This window comes from Aquarana catesbeiana, linkage group LG01 (assembly GCF_042186555.1).
Source record: "Aquarana catesbeiana isolate 2022-GZ linkage group LG01, ASM4218655v1, whole genome shotgun sequence".
NCBI classification, from domain to species: Eukaryota; Metazoa; Chordata; class Amphibia; order Anura; family Ranidae; genus Aquarana; species Aquarana catesbeiana.
This window is the reverse complement of record NC_133324.1, coordinates 272863036-272887433: the sequence shown is the minus strand read 5'-3', so window position 1 is coordinate 272887433 and position 24398 is coordinate 272863036. Positions and strand designations below refer to the sequence as shown.

At 40.1% G+C, this 24398-nt stretch overlaps 1 protein-coding gene across 4 annotated transcripts in view; it reads left to right on the top strand.

Moving 5' to 3' along the window:
* The window catches only part of TANGO2 (transport and golgi organization 2 homolog), a 239535-nt gene extending 215456 nt beyond the window's left edge, over positions 1-24079 (top strand). For all 4 annotated transcript variants that reach the window (XM_073628712.1, XM_073628722.1, XM_073628730.1 and 1 more), the window contains 3 exons: positions 2105-2258; positions 14677-14781; positions 17522-24079. In XM_073628712.1, the coding sequence (XP_073484813.1) occupies positions 2105-2258; positions 14677-14781; positions 17522-17642 (380 nt within the window). In that variant the 3' untranslated portion in view covers positions 17643-24079. The remainder of the gene's footprint in view (positions 1-2104; positions 2259-14676; positions 14782-17521) is intronic.
* The last annotated feature ends 319 nt before the right edge of the window (positions 24080-24398 follow it).

Below are 24398 nucleotides of genomic sequence, written 5' to 3'. Positions count from 1 at the left end.
TGCCGACGTACATCGGTGTGAGGCAAGTGGTTAAAAGAAAGAGGAAGGCATATAGCGTAACTCCGTATGGAAATTTTAATACATAAAAAGCAAAGGAAATACACTCACGTGTGTAGCAGTAAAATCAAGCGCTTGTATAAAAGAAGACAGTGGTCTCAGCATATCCTCCCAACGCGTTTAGACTTAGAAGTCATCATCTGGGGTGCTGGACCACTGTACTGGCTGAGTATTTATAGATACTGGTTACCCCCATAACAAGTGGCAGCTCTGTCTGATTGAAAGTGCAAATTATGGAGATTACTTCCTGGTTCCTCCAAAATGGCGCCCAGGCTTGCATTCCAAGCCTCGTTTTCATATGTATAGGAGGATTACTTCCTGGTTCTGCCAAAATGGTGCCCGGACAAGAGTTCCAAGCCTCATTTTAACATGTGAAAGAGGATGTGACTGGCTTAAACAGCCAAAAACATGGCACCGCTATTCTGGGGGACATATAGGAGCAGATGTGGCTTAAAACGGCACAATGTCCAGTGTATATAACCTACAACATGATGCCGTTTGTCATAAGGACATGTATATTAATACACTAAGTCACACGGTATCGCCCTTCTGGTAGCAAAAATTAAAAACCATACAATACATCCAAACATTGCTCTAGCCTGAACATGGGCAGTGGTGTAGTGGCCAGCACTCCCACCCAGCAGCAAAAGGGTCGCCGGTTCGAATCCCGAGATTCCATGTGGGGGTAGAAAAAAAGAATATATAAAAATTATGTAATGTATATAAAAAATATGATACTAAGGGGTGACAAATGATGGCACCCCTCAAAAAGGGCACGTTATTGGTTGGATCAATCTGATATTTGTGATGGGGACCAAACCAGTATATATTCAAATAAGAAATCCAAATACATTCTAAAATATATGTAATCAGAAAAATTAATAAGAAATTATTAAAAATACCCTCATAAAAACATTTAAAAATACTTATAAAAAACCTCTCATAAAAGATATTCTAATAGGTACCAACTGGACCCTAAAGTACCAGAAATAGAGAAAAGGCTTCATGCTTGGTTGATAAAAGCATTGATGTCCCATTCTATTTTCAACCCAAAAGAAGAGTAGGTCTGCAATTGGTGGATCCAATAAGTCTCCAAGCGAGAGACTCCCCTTGTCTTTGCTCCTCCCCTCCAAGGAGGTGTATATTTATGACAAGAAATTGAGAACCAGTAGGGTCTCGTCTGTGATGCTCTCTATAATGTTGAGGCACATTGTTTGACGTCACCACTTTTTATTTTAGCGATATGCTCGCTGACGCTTAACAGAGAAAGCTTGAATTGTACGGCCCACATACTGCTTCCCGCAGGGGCAGATAATCAGATAAATGACATGTGTGGTAGCACAAGTGCAGACTGTTTTAATGGGATATATATATAATACATATGTATATAATACATAATTTTTATATATTTTTTTCTACCCCCACATGGAATCTCGGGGATTCAAAGCGGCGACCCTTTTGCTGCTGGGTGGGAGTGCTGGCCACTACACCACTGCCCATGTTATATTATATCCACATGTGGTTGAGGATTATCATCACACATGATTGAAGCTTGTCACTGACTTTTTTCTTTTTTGGACATCACACGTCCAAGTTCCTCTGTTGATAGACATCACATGTCATAATAAAGGACTTCTTGGAGTATTTTTGAGCACATCATTTATTATTCACGTTTTTGTACTCATATTATTTGTTATGGTTTATATGATCCCATAAGCGCTGCACATTTCACCCAATTTGTCATTTTTGCAATTTAATCCACTGCTGTGCTGGCTGCTTTAGTTTTTTTTTTTTTTTTATTTCTTTTATAGACAGCGCGGTATAGATTTGTTTATAATTTACAATCAAATGGCTGCAATTACATGGCATTTACTTTAGATTTAAAAAATGTATGCAGCATTTTAATTAGCCTTGAGCTCTTCCTAATGCTAAATGTAGATCCTCTTGTGTGAATTATGTTTATTCAGGTTCAATGAAGAGTGATTCCTAGTTAGATATTGTTTCACCTTCAAATAAATGAAATACTATTGTGTTTTTATTGCTACAGGCTTGTACGGCTTGAGCTGCAGCCTGTTGGATACCCCATGGAAGAAACTCCAACATGGGAAGAGACTTTTTGCTGACATCATCAGAAGGAGCCATGACATTGCCAAGGAAGACCTGGTGCAGGAGCTCATTAAAGTGATGAATAATGAAGAGCCGTAAGAACAAAATGACCTATAATTCGTTCTGAAAGTGCCAATGCAGCAGTTCTTTTCCCTGGTCTCAAGAAGGCCAATCTGTTCTTATAGTTATAGTACTGCTTTATGCCAGTAGTAACAGTATGTTAATACAAGTGCGATCTGATAAAGTTTGTATGCATATTGATGGATTCTTAAACATAATGGCATTGCTCCTTCGCTTGCTAGCTGAGAGGACACCATGGGTTAACTTATTGCATGAATTGCCAAGGTGCTAATATGATCCATTTGTGGGTTTTTTTTCCAAGTTCAGTTCACCTGATATTTCAGTTATGGGAGGGTGCTGGTAAGCTTCTCTGCTGAAGTTCTCTTCTCTGTAAAGTACAACATGTATGATGAGGGGACAGCATGATGATCCTTAAAGTGGTATTACACTTAAAAAAGAAAAAACACTAATAGGCAAGGATTTTATGGCAGAAGAGACTCTATCAATCTCTTCTGCCATAAATGCTTCCTCCTGTCTGTCAGTGGCAACGTGTACACTGAGCCACGCATGCTCAGCGTATATTCCACAACCGCTCTGTGCTGGCGTGATATGACTGCTATGTGCATGCAAGGTAATGATGTCATCACAGCCCGGCTATTCAGGTGGCCAAATGGAGCGAACCCAGAAGGAAGACCAAGTGAAGATGGAAGCACTTGAGTGCTGACAGCACAGCGCTGGAGGTCTTCCTTTGACGTGTTAGTCTGAGCTAGTATGTGGTTCTTACTAGCACACTACGGCATAAATCGGCAGAGCGGGGGCATAAAAAAAAATCTAGGAGTTTTTTAAATGCTTTATAACCTGCAGCAGAGTTTATTGGAGTGTGAAGCTTTCATTCTGAAGACTATTAGCCAAAATTCCGGACCGAAATCGGATCTGAAACAGTGTACAGGGACACATCGGACCCTTGCTGTGAGCTGCTCCGCCCAGCAGTGTGAACCCAGCCTAAGGCCCCTTTCACACTGGAGCGGTTTTCAGGCGGTATTGCGCTAAAAATACCGCCTGAAAACCGCCCCTAAACAGCCTCCGCTGTTTGTTCAGTGTGAAAGCCTGAGGGCTTTCACACTGAAGCGGTGCGCTCGCAGGACGGTAAAAAAAGTCCTGCGAGCCGCTTCTTTGAAGCGGGGAAGGAGCGGTGTATTCACTGCTCCTTAACCGCTCCTGCCCATTGAAATCAGTGGGACAGCGCGGCTATACCGCGGTAATACCGCGGCTATAGCCGCGCTGTACGAGCGGATTTAACCCTTTTTCGGCCGCCAGCGGGGGTTAAAACCGAACCGCTAGCGGCCGAATACCGCTGCAAGAACGACGGTACAGCAGCGCTAAAAATAGCGCTGTTGTACCGCCGACGCCCCCACCGCCCCAGTGTGAAAGGGGCCTTAGAGCCCTTGCACACTGGGGCGGTTTGTAGGCGCTATTGCGCTAATAATAGCGCCTGCAAACCGCCCCAAAAGTGCCGCTGCTTTCATTCCAGTGTGAAAGCCCCGAGGGCTTGCACACTGGAGCGATGCGCTGGCAGGACGGTAAAAAAAGTCCTGCCAGCAGCATCTTCGGAGCGGTGAAGGAGCGGTGTGTATACCGCTCCTTTACCGCTCCTGCCCATTGAAATCAATGGGACGGCGCGGCTATACCGCCGGCAAAGCGCCTCTGCAGAGTCGCTTTGCGGTGGTATTTAACCCTTTCTCGGCCGCTAGCGGGGGGTAAAACCGCCCCGCTAGCGGCCGCATACCGACGGTAAAACGCCACTAATAATAGCGGCGTTTTACCGCCGACGCCGCCCCCGCCCCAGTGTGCAAGGGCTCTTACAGAAAAAGCAAGTGGGTGATACTATGTGAACCTATGTGAGCCCAATACTTTAACTCCTTAGCAACTAAGGTCACAAACATTTTGAGATGGAATAGGACAAAGATAGATTGCATCAATATCACAGTATTAAAAAGGATAGTTCTGATATTGAAAGAACTGTTTAATTGAAAACAGCTGATAATGGAGGAGCCAATATTTTAAATTAAATCAGATTATATGTTCGAAGATCGATCATTTCCTTCAAAACACAAGTTGACACACTGTTGGACACTGCTGGTGTAAGTGGTGCTATTTAGCAAGATGTTAAGAGGTTTGTTAACTTGCGAACACTTACAAACTCAAGTAATCTGTACTTTACCCTGTCACAGTGTTTTGCTTTGTGGCAGAGCAGTGTAAATCTCAGAACTGCATGTGTCATAATAAGAATAATTATTTGCCAGGTAAAAAAGCTCACAATTTATTTCATGTATGTATTTACCTGTTTGATGTTCAGTTTTAGGTATTCTGCATGTATCAAGGGCATTGCTAAAATTTTCAAGTAATTTGAAATTCATTTACTTTTTGGGCCCTTTCATAATTAGCAGTTTATGTATGTTGCATTGTGTGTGTTACATTGTTGGGCTGCCAACGCATGAATAGACAAAAAAACAAATATCCAGCAATTTTCCCAATGCAGCGCATGAGTAGTGTTTTACCATGCGCTATGGTGTGTTGTGACACATAAACATCAGATCTGCGTTGCTTAAGTGCATTGGGGTGCCATTAAAAATGGCACCCCAATACATTGAGGGACATAATGTGCATATTACTGGAATATACAAGAGTGCATTTATACCTTCATCTGTAATGCTCCATTCGCACCTGGGCGTATTGACTCGTGGGGCGGAAGCGCCGTGATTCTGCCAGCGATTTAGAATTGCAGCAAAGTGCGGGACGCATTTGCGATGCCATTTTCTCATTGGCACCCTAGTTGCGGCGCGATTTTACCGCGTGGCAGAATCACACAAACAAAATTGCAAAACACATGTCACTCAAAAGAAGTTACAGAACTTCTTTTGGGTGACACACAGCCCAAGATTTTGTTTGTGCGATTTTGTCACGTGGCAATATCGCACTGCATTTGGGGTGACATTGAGATATAATGGCATTGCAAATGCACCCATGCTTTGCCTCGATTCTAATTTGCAGGCTGAATCATGGTGCTTCTGCCCGTGATTCAAATCGTCCAGATGTGAATGGAGCCTAAGATACTTGGTTAGTCTGGCTAGTGTCTGAAAAAATATAAAGCTGTGGATGATATACTATATGCAGTTGATAACCCAAAGGTCTTATGGATGAGGCTGTTTGCCAATTTGTGATGATGTTGCTGAAGTATAGTTCAAAGGCCAAATCCAGGGAATTATTATTTTTGAGTGGGAAAGTGTTAGAATCCCAGTAATTTTTTTTATGTCTTCTCATAGAGTAGATTTCACCAGTGGTCAACCCTATATGGTTTGCAGCAGTGATATTTGACATTTCCAGATTACAAAAGACCCAAGTGTAGTAATGGTGCCACCTGCTGGTCACTACATCACAATGCTTTCTAATTGCCGTCAACACTGCATGATGTGCAATTCTTATTTATGAAACTAAGCAATAAAAAACCCAGCAGAAGTATTAAAAATGTTTACACTTTAAAAAAGCTTTTCATCTGGAATTTGGACCGTTGATGTGGAGATCAGTATTACCCAAATATTGGTTGAGTAAACGAGGTTTACAATGTTTGCTTATAGTTTTAGCAAAAAAAAAGATATTTAAGATATATTCTTGACAATGAACAATACTATTATCTCATGTCTGGCTGTGGCAGGTATCACTGGCTTTTTATATGCTGGCATAGGACCGGTATAAAACTCCTACCTACATGTTGATTGTTTGAATTGGTTTAATTTTACAGTCCAGTTTACAGTTGAATATAGTATAGAGACCCTTCATTGTCTTGATGTGAGGGTGAAATTGCATACCAACGAACTGGTTATGGATTCATACTGTAAACGCTAGAAAATATGCTGGGAGTGAACATATGCTCTAGCTGTCCCTATTCTAAGAACAAGACTAAAATTGAGAAGGCAAGATGCCACAAGAAAAAAATGATTCTATGCAGGGTGAAGTACTGTTTATTTTATCACATGATCCTCATACTGATGTGTTAAGGAAAACCTTACGGTGATACTAATCTTACCATGACCCCATATTGAGTAAAATCTTGTTTTTTAAATCCTCATAGATTTCTGTTATTTCGTTGGTATGAGTAGTCAAAGGAGATCAGACGTGCAGTGATCAACCTCAAAAATGTAACTAATTCCATGGCAGAAGTATCAGACTGATGTGCCTTCACAATGATGTTGACTGGGAAGAGACGGTTAACTTTGGTGTGATGGAAAACCAGAGCACCACATACCTAGACTCATAAACACATACAGAAACTTCCCTTCCTTCTCAAACTGGGACAAAGAATTAAAGTATTACATGTTCAGTTTTATTAAATACAGCATTTAAAAAATGCAATCAGCGTATGAACATATCATTTTATAAGTGTAAATTCATCATAACGGGATTGGGGGACTACTGAGCACTCTGCAATAGTGAATTGATAGCGTTTGGACCACTGTTTTACCTGTTTCCTGTTATGCTGGAATAAGTGATTATTTACCCAGGGCAAAAAATTATGGGTCCTCTCCGGGGAAAAGTATATTTCTCCTTATTCTCCCATCAAATGATGCCTGATTTATCTCTTTTGCAGTCTGAGATGAATTTTTGGAGAATAGAGAACTATTGGCTTGCTGTAAACTGGAAAGTTTTAAGATATAGCTAAGGCTATTTTTTTTTTTTTTTTTTTTTAGATTGTGGTACCCTTTCCTGTATAATTTTTTTGCTAACTGTGTCTCCCCTCCCTTCACTTCCTGCTGTGTAGACTCAAGTGTTGGCACAATATGAACCTGCATTGCAGCGTTAAGCCTTGTACACACGATCGGATTTTCGGCAGGGAATTGTGTGATGACAGACTGTTTGTCTAAAATCCGACCGTTAGTACGCTCCCAACTTTCCGCCAACAAATGTTGGATGGCAGGCTAGTAAATTTTCGGCGGACAACAGTCTGTTGTCAGATTTTCATATCGTGTGTACACAAGTCCGTCACACAAAAATCCAAAGTACAAACACGAATGCTTGGAATCAATGCTCACCAAACACGACATTAGCAGAAGGTGCCCAAAGGTGGCGCTTAAGAGTTGAAATTCCACGTAGTCTGTCACGTTGTTGGCCGACAATTGTGTACCATTTTTATGCAAGACAAGTTCCTGGCACACGCCCTTCAGACAAAAGTCTGACGCTTTGTCTGGTGAAAATCTGATCGTGTGTACGAGGCTTTAGCCTATTTATTTCCTCTTCGCCTATTGACAGGTATATGTGAAGTAACTAAAAAAAACTTTAGGCTTAGTTCACACTATGTGTAGCTGTGGGGTACAGCAGGGGTCCGGTGCGTCCCCCGTTCACCGTTTCAGGTCCGAATTAGGTCTGAATTTTTGGTAACATAACATCAAAGTGTCGCGCTATATCAGTGAATCAAGCCTAAATATCATGCAACTAATACATGTAAATCCAGATATCATGTAAAAATAAAGTGCTATTGTGCTCGAATATTCCATAACATTCCATGTAAAGACATGCCTAATGGTGACAGTCCATAATGAACAATGTTTTGACGGAATCCATATAAGGTGAAGATCCTTGTGCAAAAGTGCTCCAAACTTAATAGTGGGTGCCGACACTCCTGTACTCGCCCCTTTGTGATTGCCCACACCTCCCAGTGTGTGACCACACAATTAAGTTTGGTCTATACACGCTGATGAACCACACCTGGGCTGTATAGGTAAGGCTGCTCAGGTGTCCTGGATCCTCCTAGAGTGGTGTCTTCGTAGTAACAGAAAAAGAGACAAACTGTATAGTGTAATACCATTTAAAATCCTTTATTTAAAAACCCATAAAAAAGGGGTACTCACATATTCAAGGTGCTGACAGTGCACTGTAACAAGCAAATTTGTGTAAACCCGTGGAGATATCGTTCCGTTTTGCGGTCTCTGCAGACAGCACCAGAGCTGCTGCTGCTACCAACACCGTCCTGTCCCCTCCCCAATGCATGTCGACACAGGGAGTCACATGTCTTCCTGAGGGGGAATGCTCAGCACGGGTTTACACAGATTTATATCTCCATGGGTTTACACAGATTTATATCTCCATGGGTTTACACAGATTTATATCTCCATGGGTTTACACAGATTTATATCTCCATGGGTTTACACAGATTTATATCTCCACGGGTTTACACAGATTTGCCTGTTAGTTTGGTGAACTGTCAGCACCCTGAATATGTACCCCTTCTTTATGGGTTTTTAAGAAAAGGATTTTAAATGGTATTACATTATACAGTTTGTTTCTTTCTCTGTCATTACAAGGACACCACTCTAGGAGGATCCAGGACACCTGAGCAGCCTTGCCTATAGAGCCCAGGGGTGGTTCATCAGCGTGTATAGACCAAACTTAATTGTACGGTCACATGCTGGGAGGTGTGGGCAATCACAAAGGGGGGAGCACGGGAGTGTCGGCACCCACTATTAAGTTTGGAGCACTTTTGCACAAGGATCTTCACCTTATCTTATATGGATTCCATCAACACATTGTTCATTATGGACTGTCACCATTAAGCATGTCTTTACATGGAATGTTATGGAATATTCAAGCACAATAGCACTTTATTTTTATATGATATCTGGATTTATGTATGTATTAGTTGCATGATATTTATGATTAATTCACTGATATCGCACGACACTTTGTTATATTACCAATTTTTGCACATTATGAGACTGTGAACCGTGTTAGCGGCTGATATTTGTATATACATGTGTGGACACGTATATGACATTTTGATACACTAGTGGAATTTATGACTTATTCTATACCTAGGTCTGAATTCGGACCTGAAATGGAGGCAAAGATGAACAGGAGCCTTCTGCTGTGCGTTCCGCGGCTGCCCCGCATCTGTGTGAACCGGCTACATTGAGAGCCGTCACACATTCCTGTCATGCAAATTGGATGCAGGGAAAACCCTGCATCCAATTCACATAAGTATGAACCCAGCTTTAAAGGAAACCTGTGCTGAGAAAAATCTGAAGCTTCGGTTTTTGCCTTCTTCTAAGCCCCACCGTTCACATCGGAGCAATTTGACATGCGATTTGACAGGTCAAATCGGAGCCTATTGCCGGCAATAGGAGCGTCTCAATCGGTGTGACGTTGACTTTGTGGTGCCGCACCGATTTCCTGAAGTAGTTCTGCACTAGTTTTGGCGACTTTGGGGGCGATTTCAATAGACATCTGTGCATGAACCTGCAAAGATGTCTTTTTCAAGTCGCCCCAGAAGTTGGACCGAAATGCGGCTTTGAAATCGAGTTCAGATTAACTTGTGCGATTTCAAAGCTGTGTTCAGTGTGAACGAGGGGGTAAAAGTATTAGTTGCCTGGCTGTCATAATATATTTAATTCATTCAGAATCACCAACCTGGAATATACATGCAGGTCAGGTGTTCTGATTGTCTGATTTCATTTGCTGTATGCTTTTTCCAGGTCAATGACTCAAAGTGTTGAAGTCAGAAAATCTACATTATAGCCAAGCAACTAGCGTTTTATAAGGTCTTGCATTGCCTTGATGGCAATCTTCAGGTTTTTCCCAGCTGTTTACTTTAAACTGTGTCTAGTGCTTGCTTTTAAATTGTACTTTTGTCAGTGTAGCATTGGCTGAACTTTTTTTAATAAGTAATACAAGTTTAACATTGATGTTAAACTGAGTTTTTTTTTTTTATTATTGTCTTTGGCAACCATTCGCTTTATTATTATGATTTGCACTTATGCTCATTTAGTATGATTTTCCTTTTGTGATGTATCAGATAAAACCAAATAAGGTTCCATGGTTAAATCTACTTTAAAAGTGTATTTTTTCTTAACCGGAATAGTTTTTCGGTCCAATTTTAAATTTAGAGAATATTTTTAAGATTAAATTGCTGAGTATAACGTGCCCTCTGGGTTCCTTCTAGTGTTGTTTGGTTAGCATTCCTCAGTAAGCTGATCTCAGCGTTAGCAGCTTGTTGATGTTTGCATTTGTTCATTCTACAAGCATTTTTCATTATAAAAAGAACTTTGCTGGTGATATGTGGAAAAAAAAGATTATATTGAAGCAGTCCCCAAACTAAGGCCCACGGCCTGGTTACAGCTTGCTGGTTGCCATGGATCGGCACCTGCAATTAGAAGGTCCTACATGCAAGGCTTTCTTATTGCTCGCTGGGGAAGCTGAAGTGAAGAGTAGCAACAATTGTCAGGCACTAGAACATAGCATTTCTGAACCCTTCTGGCAGGGTGATATTCTTTCCAATGGTTTCTGTATAGTTCCTGCACTGACATAGGTACTTTGAGTGGCATAGGACATGAAGCTGAACATAGAGAGAAGTGTCACTGAACACCACTGACAGAGGGCCACCATTCTAAGCACTGGGACATGATTAGGTATTACTCCTAGAGACACAGGGGCGTTTTTTTACAACCATCATGTAGGGACAGTTTTTTACTCTCATCACTGACATGGTGGTATATTTTGCTTCTACTGACAACTGTGAAGGGGCATTTTTTTTTTCTCTTAGTCCCCTTTCACACTGGGGCGGTTTGCAGGCGGTATTGCGCTAAAAATACCGCCTGCAAACCGCCCCTAAACAGCCTCCTCTGTTTGTTCAGTGTGAAAGCCCGAGGGCTTTCACACTGAAGCGGTGCGCAAGCAGGACGGTGAAAAAAGTCCTGCAAACCGCTTTTTTGGAGCGGTGAAGGAGCGGTGTATTCACCACTCCTTCACCGCTCCTGCCCATTTAAATCAATGGGACAGCGCGGCTATAGCCGCGCTGTACGAGGGAACCCTTTTTCGGCCGCCAGCGGGGGTTAAAACCGCACCGCTAGCGGCCGAATACCTCTGCAAGAACGACGGTACAGCAGCGCTAAAAATAGCGCTGTTGTACCGCCGACGCCCCCACCGCCCCAGTGTGAAAGGGGCCTTACTGACCACTGCCATGGGGGCATTTTTTACTCCCAATGACTACTGAAGTAGGGACATTTTTTACTTCTTCTGAAAACTACATTGGGGCAGTTTCTACTCCTATTGACCACTTCTGCAGTGGCATTTATTACTCCTAAAGACCACCATCACATGGGCTTTTTTATTTTTACTCCTACTGACCACTAACAGAGGGGAATTTCTTAGTGCCTACAATGGAATGGTTTTGACCGCCAACATACAGTGCCTTTAAAAACTATTCATACCCCTTGAAATTTTCCACATTTTGTCATGTTACAGCCACAAAAGTAAATGTATTTTATTGTTTTTTTTTGTGTGTGATAGACCAACACAAATTGGCACATAACTGTGAAGTGGAAGGAAAATGATAGATGGTTTTCACATTTTTTTTTTTACAAATATCGGAAAATTGTGGTGTGCATTTGTATTCAGCCCCCTTTACTCTGATACCCCTAACAACAATCTAGTGGAACCAATTGCCTTCATAAGCCACCGAATTAGTAAATAGAGTCCACCTGTGTGTAATTTAACCTCAGTATAAATACAGCTGCTCTGTGAAGCCCTCAGAGGTTTGTTAGAGAACCTTAGTGAACAAACCGCATCATGAAGGCCAAGGAACACACCAGACAGGATAGGGATAAAGTTGTGGAGAAGTTTAAAGCAGGGTTAGGTTATAAAATAAATATCCCTAGCTTTGAACATCTCACGGAGCACTGTTCAATCTATCATCTGCAGAGACAGGGAAGCTGGTCAGAGTTGATTGGAAGATGGATGAAGCCAAATATTGGGCAATCTTAGAAGAAAACCTGTTAGTCTGCAAAAGACTTTAGACTGGGGCGGAGGTTCACCTTCCAGCAGGACAACAACCCTAAACATACAGCCAGAGCTACAATGGAATGGTTTAGATCAAATGATATTCATGTGTTTTAGAATGGCCCAGTCAAAGGCCAGACCTAAATCCAACTGAGAACCTGTGGTAAGACTTGAAAATTGCTGTACGCAGACGCTCTCCATCCAATCTTGACAGAGCTTGAGCTATTTTTCAAAGAAGAATTGACAAAATCTCACTCTCTAGATGTGCAAAGCTGGTAGAGACATCCCCAAAAAGACTTGCAGCTGTAATTGCAGGGTTCTACAAAGTATTGACTCAGGGAGGCTGAATACAAATGTACGCCACACTTTTTACATATTTATTTGTAAAAAAATTTGAAAACCATTTATCATTTTCCTTCCACTTCACAATTATGTGTCACTTTGTGTTGGTCTATCACATAAAGTCCCAATAAAATACATTTACGTTTTTGGTTGTAACATGACAAAATTGGGAAATACTATGAATACTTTCAAGGCACTGTAGGGCATTTTCTACTCAAATTGACCATTGATGTAAGGTTCTTTTTTTTTTTTCTTGCACTGACCACTGATATGCGATCACTTTTATACTTCTACTTAACGCAGTATAGCTCCAAAACCATATGATGGACAGTGAACTGGCTCTCTTTTTAAAAAGTTTGGGGATCCTTGGTATGTTGTATTGTTGCAGCATTGAAAATAAGTGTATCTTTTAGTACAGGGGGTCTTTTATCTAAAATGCAGTGTCCTTCTGTAATTCAGAAAGTTAGCCATACATAACACTAACCATGATGATCAAACTCTTTAAAGTGATTTTTCCCATTAAAAAACTGTTTAGTACATTCAAAACAGTAGGAGGGGCATCAGTTTATTTCTGCTTGTAAAGGCAAAATGGTCTGAAACTCATCCGATCTGTGACTGGCAGACAGCTAATATTGTGCCTGTCTACAAAAATGGTACAAAGAAAAAAGATGGTAACTACAGGACACTGAGTTCAACATCTGTGGAAAATAAATTAATCGAATCCCACCTAAAAAGAATGATCAATGATAATTTAAAAGCACCAAACATGCTACATCACGGATTTACTGGGGAAGATCATGTCAGACTAATCTGACTGATTTTGTTTACGTTTTTTTGTCAGAAATGTTGGGTTACTGCGGCTTAGCTTGATTGCAGAAAAACATTAAAAACAGTTCTACAAAACTGTCCCAAAACAGTAAAAAAAGTGAAATAAATTCTACTTTTGACTTTCTGATCAGGTTACCACATGTGTGCGTTATTTTGTACCCATTGTAGCATCAAGTGTACACACTAACCTAAATCAAGCTCTATTATTTTTTTTTTTTTTTTTTTTTTTAGCAGTTTTTTGACACACAGACTTGTCACTTATGCCCCATACACACGATAAGAAATTCCATCAGAAAAAACTTGGATGGTTTTTCTGACAGGACTCCGCTCAAGCTTGCCTTGCATACACACGGTCACACATAAGTTCCCTGAACTTTCGACCGTCAAGAACGCGGTGACGTACAACACTACGACTAGCAGAGAAAATGAAGTTCAATGCTTCCGAGCATGCGTCGAATTGTTTCCGAGCATTCGTGATTTTTTTGCGCGTCTAAATTGCATACAGACGAACGCATTTTCGTTTAGGAACTTTTCCCGCCCGAAAAATAGAGAACATGCTCTCAATCTTTTGCTGGCTGGAATTCCGCCAGCAAAAGTCTGATGGAGCATACGCACGGTCGCATTTTCCGACCAAAAGCTCTCATCGGAGTTTTGCTGGTGGCATTTCCGATCGTGTGTATGCGGCATTAGGCTCGGTTCACATATGAGCTGCATGCGGCTCACAGCAGGGGTCCGGTGCACGCCGGTTCAGTTTCAGGTCTGATTTCAGCCCGAATTTTGGTCTGAATTCAGACCTGAAACGGACCTAAAGACGCACAGCGTTTTTCTGCAAAACGCACCAGACCTGCTGCGGAGATATGTGAACCGGCTCCATAGAGAGCCAGTCAAAATCTCCTGCTATTGCGAATTGGATGCGGGTGTGAACCCAGCCTCAGCCAAAGAGATTCAATCACTTGCTCCACACAGAGGAAAAACAGTACAGGGAGAGGTTCTAACATTAGTGATCACTGTGATGCACAACCGGTCTTATTGGCTCCTGATCATTACTGCGAGACCAGCAGCTGTCAAGCAGCACCCTGGTTGAGAAAGGTTGGGCCAAAGGATCGATGTCAGGAAAGGAAGAAAGGTTAAAAACTAACTTTAGAAAGTATTATACTTTACCAAAAGATTTGTGGATGCTTGGAACAGACTTGGGAATTAACCTCGGTCTGTAATTACAAAACAGTGCTGACCAAAAATGTAACGGCAAAATTCCAAATGTGTAACTAAAAATAAAAAAATGATGGACCACTTGGTCTTTTTCTGCAGTCACACTACTACTTTCCTGAGTGAGAAATTGTGAGTAGCAGCATTGCTGCATATATCCCATAATGTGAACCAGTTGTGTTTTTTTTTTTCTTTTTTTAATTCTGGTGTTTATTTGATGGCTTGAATGATGTCTTTACATCTCTCTCACAGGCAGATCCCAGACCCAGCTATAGAAGAGCAAGGAAAGGATTTTGTCCGCCCAATCCTTACAAGCTACTGTGCAGTCTCTGTACGCTGTCCAGGCTATGGAACAAGGTATAGTTGGAGTCCCACAAGAACAAGCTTTGACCATTAAGAGGGGTGATTTACTACACTTTACCAGAACTTTAGACAGACAAGCAGCCAGTCTGAATGTGTGTTTGCAAAGCTTTCATCTACACTTGGTTGACATATCTTTAGTATGTTATCCCCATGTATCGCTCTTCATAACTATCTTCCTTTGAGGCTGTTTTTTTCTAAAAAAAAAATCAATCATGCACAGTCTTCATTAATCTGAGTTTTCAATTTGAGGATGTACAGGGGTGATGAGGAATAGAACTAATATAGTATGAAAATATTTCTATTTAAATTGGTTTGCAGTATGAGGACAAACTAATCTGTTGGGATGCATTCAAATGTTATCTTAGAGGCATATTTATCTTAACCATTAATTCCATTAAAACTGACACCAAGGCCCATGAATTGCAGCTTACCCGGCTTGTCCGTAGGTTGGAGGAGTATCTAGCCAACTCTTCAGACCAATCGAAAGCTTCCTGGTTATCAGCTCAGGATGTCCTAAGTTAATTTAATCAAAGGCAGAGAAAAAATGTTTCTTTTCGTAGGTCACTTTCTACGAGGAGGTGGAGCAGACCGGCTGCCTTCTCGACAAAATTGTAAACGCCTGGACCCTTGGCTCCTGCTGTTGGGGCTCTGAAGTCACCTAATGGTCAATACACCTGAAGCTGTTATAGTTGAGCTGGTCCATTTTTACATTTTATGCCTCCAAGGCGTCATACACAAAGGAGGGACCTACCTGCTTCTTACACTCTAATGCCTGGTATACACGATGAGATTATCAGATGAATGATCTCCGCTTTTTTAATTGTTAATCTCAGATCGAACCTGAATAGTTTACTAAAGTCACGAAAATTCTTGTACGACAGAATAAAAATTTGGAAGTGATGTAATGCGTTGTAGTGTATTTGTATTGCATTTTCGAACAACAACTGTACTGATTAAACTAAAATCATACTATCTGGCATCGTATGAAAAAAAAATTTGTGCTTGTCTGATCGGATAATATCGGATGAACTGTCATGATCTGCTCTCGAAAGCTGTGTACTAACGATCAGATTAAAGTTCAGTCGATTCAAACTTTTCAAACGATTTTCGGATCGTGTGTACGGGGCATAACACTACCACGATTATAAAATTAGTAATATATGATGTAACTGAGTCATTAAAACAAAGTGCTGCCAGGAGTCTGGGACACAGTAGGTAACGGAGGTTTGACCACCCTAGTAATGAGGCCATTCCTAGACCATAGAACTATTGCTAGTGTGGAAGGGGCAGTTGCAAAGTTCTAGAGATAAAGTCCAGATAAGTATATTTTATGTATGAGTGCTCTGTTATAGGAAAGGGACAATATATAATCCATTTTAAATATTGCTGTGTTGACAGATTAATTTATAAAGGTTTACAGACTGCAATAGATGAATGTGATCTGACAAAATCTTCTTTTTTTTTTTTTTTTTTTTTTTTTATGATTAAAGAAAACAGTTAATATGAAATGATCTTTTATTAGGGGTCAGCTTAAAGTCTTCTAGATGTTTAGTAAAATGCAGTGACTGAAACGTATTAATGAGGAAAGACAGGAGAGAAGAAAGAGAAAAGCTGAGGAATAATGTAAAGGTTATTACATGAGGATATAAAAGAGAACGTGTGCTGTGAGAAATATAAGGTCTGTATTGCTGACCTCTTTTTGAAAATACTTGTTGGCTGTGTCATGCTTATCCAGTTAACCCCTTGTTTCTGAATTGCTGATCATATGTTCTGACATCACTTGCTTTCTGCTTGTTCTGAGTCGGTAGGTTTGATTTACTAAAGGCAAATGGGATGTTCACTTTGCAAGGGATTTTGCCCCAGAGCTTCATCATCTAGCTTTGTGCAGGCAAAATTGCTGCTTTTTTTCTGTGCACATGATTGGGAATTCTTTGCAGAGTGAAACTTCACAACCTTCACCAAGCTCTGGGGAAAATTTTCCCTGAAAATTGAACGGCCTATTTGATTTAATTATTGAAGCCAGACAGCTAGCCTTTTCAGAAGATTGTCAACAATAGCAGCTGAACATTTCCTCTGTATAGGCGTCTGTTAGGTGAATGCATGGAGGGAATGAGATTAAAGTCAATGTAGATAAAAGCAACAAAAAAAAGCAACGGTTTGGGACCAGGTGAGTTGTGCATGTCCATGGTACTGTGCATCTTTAAGCGTTCTAGGACTTGTTTAGCTGCCTTGTCGGGACTTTCCCTGTGCAGTTTCAGTCTGAGTACTCCAGTTTCACCTTTTGTTCTGTTTTCAGCTCTTGTATTCCCCTGTGGATTCTTTTGACATTCTCACATAATACTTTTCCTTTTATTCTCTAGCTTCTTCTACAACCTTTTCATTATTTTGACTGCTGTGTATGTTTTGTTCCTAAAAAAAGGTATTTGTACAGATTGTGGTCAGGAAAGTCAGACATCAACATAAACTCTCTAGACACTAGAAGAACTGTGTACTTTTAGAGGAAATAACTAATTACACAGGTTTGGTGGAACCTATTTTCTAGGTTTCCAGAAAGTGATTTCTCATATGAGTCCTTACTGGGGAGAAGGCAGTCAGTGACAAATTGATTGGAAAAATGTGCTAATTATTTGGTTGCCACAGCAGCATGGGACCAAGTGAAATAGAAAGTTGACTTTTTTTCCTGGTATAATTGTCTTAACATCATTGAATCACTGTGTTTCCTCTTCTATTCTAGGACCAACACCATAGTGCTCATTGACAATGAAGGACATGTGACCTTCACAGAGCGCACAATGATGAACTGTGACATCACTCAGTGGAAAACAAGCACCTACCAGTTTCAGCTGCAGCAATAGCACCTCCTCAGTACCATGACCGTGTTGTTAAAGGATAAACTTACATATCAAATTCATTGAACTTATGGTGCCTAGAATATTGTGTTAGCAGGTGTAGGTTTTGAAACTTCTCAATCAGCGCAACAGTTGCAAAACCAAAAAAAAAGAAGACCAAGCCAGCAGCGCAACTGAAAGCACAAGCCTTGTGGTCGATAATCATCTACTTTGTCTATTTACACTGTGTACAGCTAGCTTCATCCTCACTATAGCAAGCAATGATACATCAAGTACATAAGACACACATGTTTTTCAAACCTCCAAAAAATTTAAATGAACGCTTATATTTAATAAATGCAATTGGCAGCAGGCAGCAACTCACAAAAACTGAGCAGCAATTATCTTTAATGAATAAGATAATGAAAGTGATCTATGATTTGGGCTTATGAATAGTATAGCCCCCATACAGGTCTGAGGAGCATGGGGTAGTATAAGCAGCACAGGTCAGGGCTCCATAGCATTCCAGCAGACACAAGGAATATTTTGGAAATTTCATTGTTGGAAGTGCATCAGAGTTTTCCTACGATGTGTGTATGGCAGCCATGTTCACCATAGATATGAATGGGAGCAGTTCTGCTTGTGCTAAAGCATGTTTGATTTTGTAAGAAGCATCCAACTGTGTCATGCATTGAGCTGGGATGTTTTTGCCCTTTTTAGAAAAATCTTAAAAATTAGCACAAGGAATGGTACTTACATTCAATGCAAAGCTGTTGGTTGCTCTTAATTGAAATCCAAAGACCTCTATGCCATGTTCTGTGTAGTGTACCCCGTGCATGGGTGATCAGTTATGTTTTGCTTACCACAATAAAAACCAGAAATCCAAAGACCTCTTACCGACACCCCCCGATCCCCCAGAAAGCTGTAAGCTTCCTTTCTGCCCTCCTCCTCTATTACAGCTTCTATCTATTAAAGGCGCTCTATGAATTGAGGAGATAAATGAATAGTCTGTCTCCTAGATGGGCATCTTTGACAGGTCCAGACAATTGTATTCACCTCTGCAGCACCATCAAATTATGGATTTCTTTGGGGTGGGTGGGCAGAAGACTTTGAATTTCAGAACTAAGAAACCTACAGCAGCTCAAAGGACACTTTGCACTGAATGTAAGCACTCTCCCTTGTGCTGATTTTTAATTTAACTAAACTTAGGCTTTAATATGTATATGAGTAGTTTGCTAGCTGCCTACTTCAGCCTCATATTAGCAATGCATTAGACATTACTTTACTGTGGGTTTTTGTATTATTTCGGCTGTCCAGTGCTAGTAAACGAAGGGCATGTTCCTTGTAAGTAAAGGACAGCAGGATGCATGTCTTAGTATTGTAACATGAGAAGAATATGAACTGTAAAATAAGACTGAATTTGTGTTTAGAGGCTTAAATACCTCTAAGTATTATTGTGTTGTGTAGTTAAAACAGATCTCTCATCTGCCTTTGCTCCCACTTACAGAACTCCCTAGCCAGCTGCTTTTCCTTGTGTATATTGCACACTTTTTATTCAGTTACGGCATGATGTTCTAAATGTTAAATCAGCATCTACATTCGTAGACTTCACCTACAGCTAAATCTGGAAATGCATCTCTTAAGATTGGAAAAACTCAGCAGCTTTAGGAAGGAGACCACTTTTAATGCATGGAGGGGTTAGAGGAAGATGAGGCAATTCCACAGAAAGTGGCAATCACCTCTATGCAGTGTCACAGAAGAGATTTTCATTTTAGTGCTTTTTTTAAATTGAGTCCATTTCTGCAGTTCCACGTGAGTCAATTTCTGCAGTTAATAATGCTCTGAGCCTGTCAGGCAGTGCTGCATAGGAGTTACTGAAGATCTCAGACACAAAAAGCTCTCATGTGACCCTAGCCATAAGCACAAGAACCCATATGAAGTCAGGTTACATAGAAAACAGTATCGAGGGGAATCACATAAGAGCTTTCATATAAGCAGTTTTTCAAAATGAATGTGCAAATTCATCACAGAGCAAATAATGACAAAATAGGAATTCATAGCAAGAGGAATACATTAATGCATGTTTATGTGCGCTATATCTTGTGCTTTAACATGTCCTAGAGATTTTCTTTATGTAGTGCAGGTGCCATAAAAAAATGATATAAGCATTTTTGTGCCTTTTCCATTAATTGCAAAGGCCCTGCATCTCATGAATTAACCCATAAATATACAGTAGCTCAAAGGAAATTTTTAAACCACTGCTGGGTTGCAGCTCAATGAAATGGACAAATTGCATTTTGCTTTACTACAGAAAATAGCACAAGTCTAAATCTGAAAGGATGCCAAGCTTAAAAAGCTCTCTTGTGACCATTGCCTTATACCCAATGGAAGCAAGAAATTAATTTTATGATTTATATGCTACATTTTATGGTATTGCTAATGGCTGGAAGATCTGGTATCTTCTACTGAACGATGATCAAAGTGTACCTGTCTCCTACATCCAGTTGAAGAGTCTGTTTTGTGGGCAAAATGAATGTTCATGAAAAGCTAGCTCTCTAGGTTCAATCTTTTATCGAAGCAACGTTGTGAGGTCACCAGTTCATAAGGTATTATTAAACTTATTACGTGAGCTCACAAAATTGCTAAATTCCCCAGCCTCTCCCCCTGTCCCCTTAAGAGACAGGTACACGTTAAGCAACAAAATGCACTCCTTTTTATTTTATAAATATTTATTTCAAGGTTGCATATACATTGATTTTAAATTTACAGTTATGTATTCAGCATATAAAAATGTGTTGATCATACTTGATATGGCACTAAAATAATGTAAACCACGCAAATTATTGTTTTGGGCATTTTATATAAACCATTTTTTCTTCTTTTCTGTGGTGCCACATAGGTCATCAGCTTGTTATTTTACCAGTTTTCATACCTTAGACTTTCCTTTGCCCCACCTTAAGCCAAATGTTACCCGCTTTACTGTGATATTCATGAGGCATTCAATTTAATTGCAGAATGTACTTATCTCCAACTCAAGAAAATTTGCTCATTAGTATCCTTTGTTTTTTTTTTTTTTTTTGAGCCAGGATTTGCATGGAAAATGTTATGGAGTTTGAGCGATGTTCTAAAACGTAACTGAAAAGCTTCATCAAATAGACTTTCTCCAAACTTCTAATGCTAATTTTGTTTTTATCTGAAACAAAATGACAAAAGCTCTAATTAACAGGTTGTATATAATTGGCTTTGGGTTCTATATATTCAGCATTCACTCCAGACATTACAAAACAAAAAAAATTACTCCAATGGGACTTTAAGCCAGAATGAAGAATTTTAACCATATATAATAGAATAAAAGATACCAATCTTAATTTACAAACAATATAAAAAAACGACTGAAAAACTTTCAGTCGTTTTTTATATTTTTTGTAGATAAAGATACTTTTATGGTTACAGTTCTGCCTTAAAAGTCCCATTGGGGTCAAATATTTATGTTTTGTATGTATATATAGGGATGTTGGCAGAATACCACTTTTAGAAACAACACCCAGCCTCTGTTGTATTTTGATCACTCCAGATGTTAAGAACTTTACCAAATCCATGCCTTAGAATGGATCCACCCCTCTAGCTATACTTCACTAGTAGAAATAGTAACCTTGGTAGTACTTGCATTGTTCTTGCACTTTTTCTCCTGTCCCACCACTCTATCACCACTGGCAGTTAGAATCCTGCACTGCCATAAAAAAAGGAATTGGTGGCTGGCTTGTTCCTTCCTTCCATAGGATCAGTAGATCTTCTGAAATGATTAGGTTATAACATTGCCTTCAGGGGGAGTTACACTGGCAAATAAAATCTAAATCTCCTTCATAAAATGGTGCTGACCAATGCCTGCCCCCATCCTTCATATGTCAAGGCCTCTGCGTAGCTTCTGTTTGAGAGAAAAGAGGAGTCCCTGTATAATTCTTAAATGTTTTAATCTAAGGATCCAAATATGAACATTGTTACCATACTGGGACCCAAGAAGAAAATGATTGCAAAAATGCCAGCAAAGCCATACAAACACTAATAACCATGGCCATGTAATAAAAAGAGCAAACGCACAAGTGTAGTTTTTAGTGTTTTCTTGTTTGTAAAGAAGTGAAAAGTTATTCACAAAACAATTTTGTTCGCTGACAGAGCGAGAACAGGGATTTGTGCGTGTAAACACACAAATACACATCCTGTCAGGGGAGGGGAGACAGTGTGTTCCTAGTATATAGGAACAACGATCGGTCTCCTCCCCAAGTCAGTCGCTTCCCCCCCATAGTTAGAACACACAGTGAGGGAACACAGTTAACCCCTTGTTCACCCCATATTGTTAACCTCTTCCCTGCCAGTGACATTTATACAGTAATCAGTGCATTTTTATAGCACTGATCGCTGTACAAATGTCAGTGTTCCCAAAAATGTGTCAAAAGTGACCGATCTGTCCGCCGCAATGTTGCAGTCCTGATAAAAATTGCAGATTGCCGCCACTACTAGTAAAAAAAAAAAAAAAAATAATAAAAATGCCATAAATCTATCCCCTATTTTGTAGACGCTATAACTTTTGAGCAAACCAATCAATATACACTTACTGTGATTATATATATATATATCTATATCTATATCTATCGGCCTAAATTGATGAAGAAATTTGTTTTGTTTTTTTCAATTTGGGATATTTATTATAGCAAAAAGTAAAAAATATTGTTTTTTTTTTTTTTCCAAAATTGTCGCTCTTCTTTTGTTTATAGCGCAAAAAATAAAAACCGCAGAGGTGATCAAATACCCTCAAAAGAAAGCTCTATTTGTGGGAAACAACGTCGCGCGACCGCGCAATTGTCAGTGAAAGCGATGCAGTGCCATATCGCAAAAAATTGCTTGGTCAGGAAAGGGGGTAAATCCTTCCGGGGCTGAAATGGTCCTGTACCTGAATTTGACCTGGTGTCAGCTTCCTGCAGTCGGTGCAGCAGAACTTACACCTTGTCTGTTATACCCTCTGACCCCACACCCTGTTTTGCTCATGCTTGCTCCAGTGTTTTTGCTGTCAGTTATAAACAGTGTGCTATATCACTCCCTACTAATCCACTGATTTTGTGTTTTTAGCAAACTAGGCTTCACAGTCAAGTGGTGACCCATCACAAACGTGTGCAACCCAATTTGGGTCCTAACCCATAGTTGAAGAAACACTCTACTGGAATTAGAATCTAAAGGACTCCACAGTGTCATAAATGTTGATTTTTAAAACTAAAGGCTTGTGTACACTTTGTAGAATTTGATGCTCCCATTAAAGAGATTCCCTTTTACTTTGTCCTGAAGACAGAAAAGGAAGAGAGAAGAAATCCCAAAATTGAGGAAATTCCCTCTGACACACTTGTCTCTGAAATAGGTGTCCCTATTTTGAAGCTTGACCCTCACCTGTTCTTGTAGGGAACCCCAATAGTGGAACTTAAAGGCAGCTAAAAGTCATGATAATAGGATAAATGAAATCACAATATTTTATTTCAATGAGAATGCACCGCCAACCCCCTAGAACATTCGCCACCCATGGGAGAACTTTATTTTACCTCAGCTCTGAGATTCTGTGAAACACCCTAAGGCCTCATACACATGGACGTTTTAAAAAACGGGCTGCAAAGCTAGTAACAACGCCTGGAAAAAAAAGCAGCGTTAAAAATGTGCTTTTATTAGCGTTTTGATTTGGCGTCAATGCGCATTTAATGTCGTTTGTAAGCAGTAACGCTAAGGCGCGTTTTTTTAAAAAAAACATCCCTCTATTTTCCTCTCCCAAATTACCCACATAAACATTTCTACAGCTTAAAAATGCTGATGCTAAAAAAAAAAGTCAGTATATCGCTAATGCGTGTTTTTTTCGGCATCAGCGTCAAAACAGCTCTAGCGCTGGAGCCTCAGAACGAGCTGGTCCTTGATTTTTTTTTTTGGAGCTTAAAACTGACCATGCCTATTACAGCTCAAACGCCATGGTGTGTATGAGCCCATTGAATAACATGGAGTGGCATTCTTAAGCAGCAAAAAAAGCTCATAAAAGCTGCTGTTAAAATGTCCGTGTGTATGAGGCCAAGCTATAAACACCTTGACCTATTCTGCTGGGCAGTATTGCGGTCGACCACTGCATGATCCCAGTGTGAGACATCTGGGGCCCACTTGGGGGAGGGGTTGGTGGTGCATTCCCATCAACTGGCGATGGTGGACATTGATTTTATACTAGTATCGACTGCTTTATAAAGAAACCTTGCCATCCTTCCTCTACTTACCCCAATGAAAGAAATTAACCTTTTCTGAAAAGTCAGGATGAAGAGGACCTACATCCATGCCAAGCCACTGTTCATCCATACAGTACTCAGCCGTTAATAGGTTTTATCATTTTTGCTATTTTTGTATGCTTTTATATGTTGAAATAAAATATTGTGATTTACTTCATCTTATTATCATAACTGTTAGTTGCCTTTAATGTCTCACTATTGGGGGGGGGGGGGGGGGTAGTCTCTTTGTTCCTTACACTTTTTCGATGTTGGCAACAATTTAGTGGTTTTCGCTGTGAGAACTCAAACATTCTGGTGACAATGGGCATCAGGACCAATAGGCTAGATCTCTCCAGTAGAGATACAGTTAACAATTATATTTTATTTTATTTATTTCAGGTACTTATATAGCGCCGTCAATTTATGCAGCGCTTTACATATACATTGTACATTCACATCAGTCCCTACCCTCAAGGAGCTTACAATCTAATGTCCCTAACTC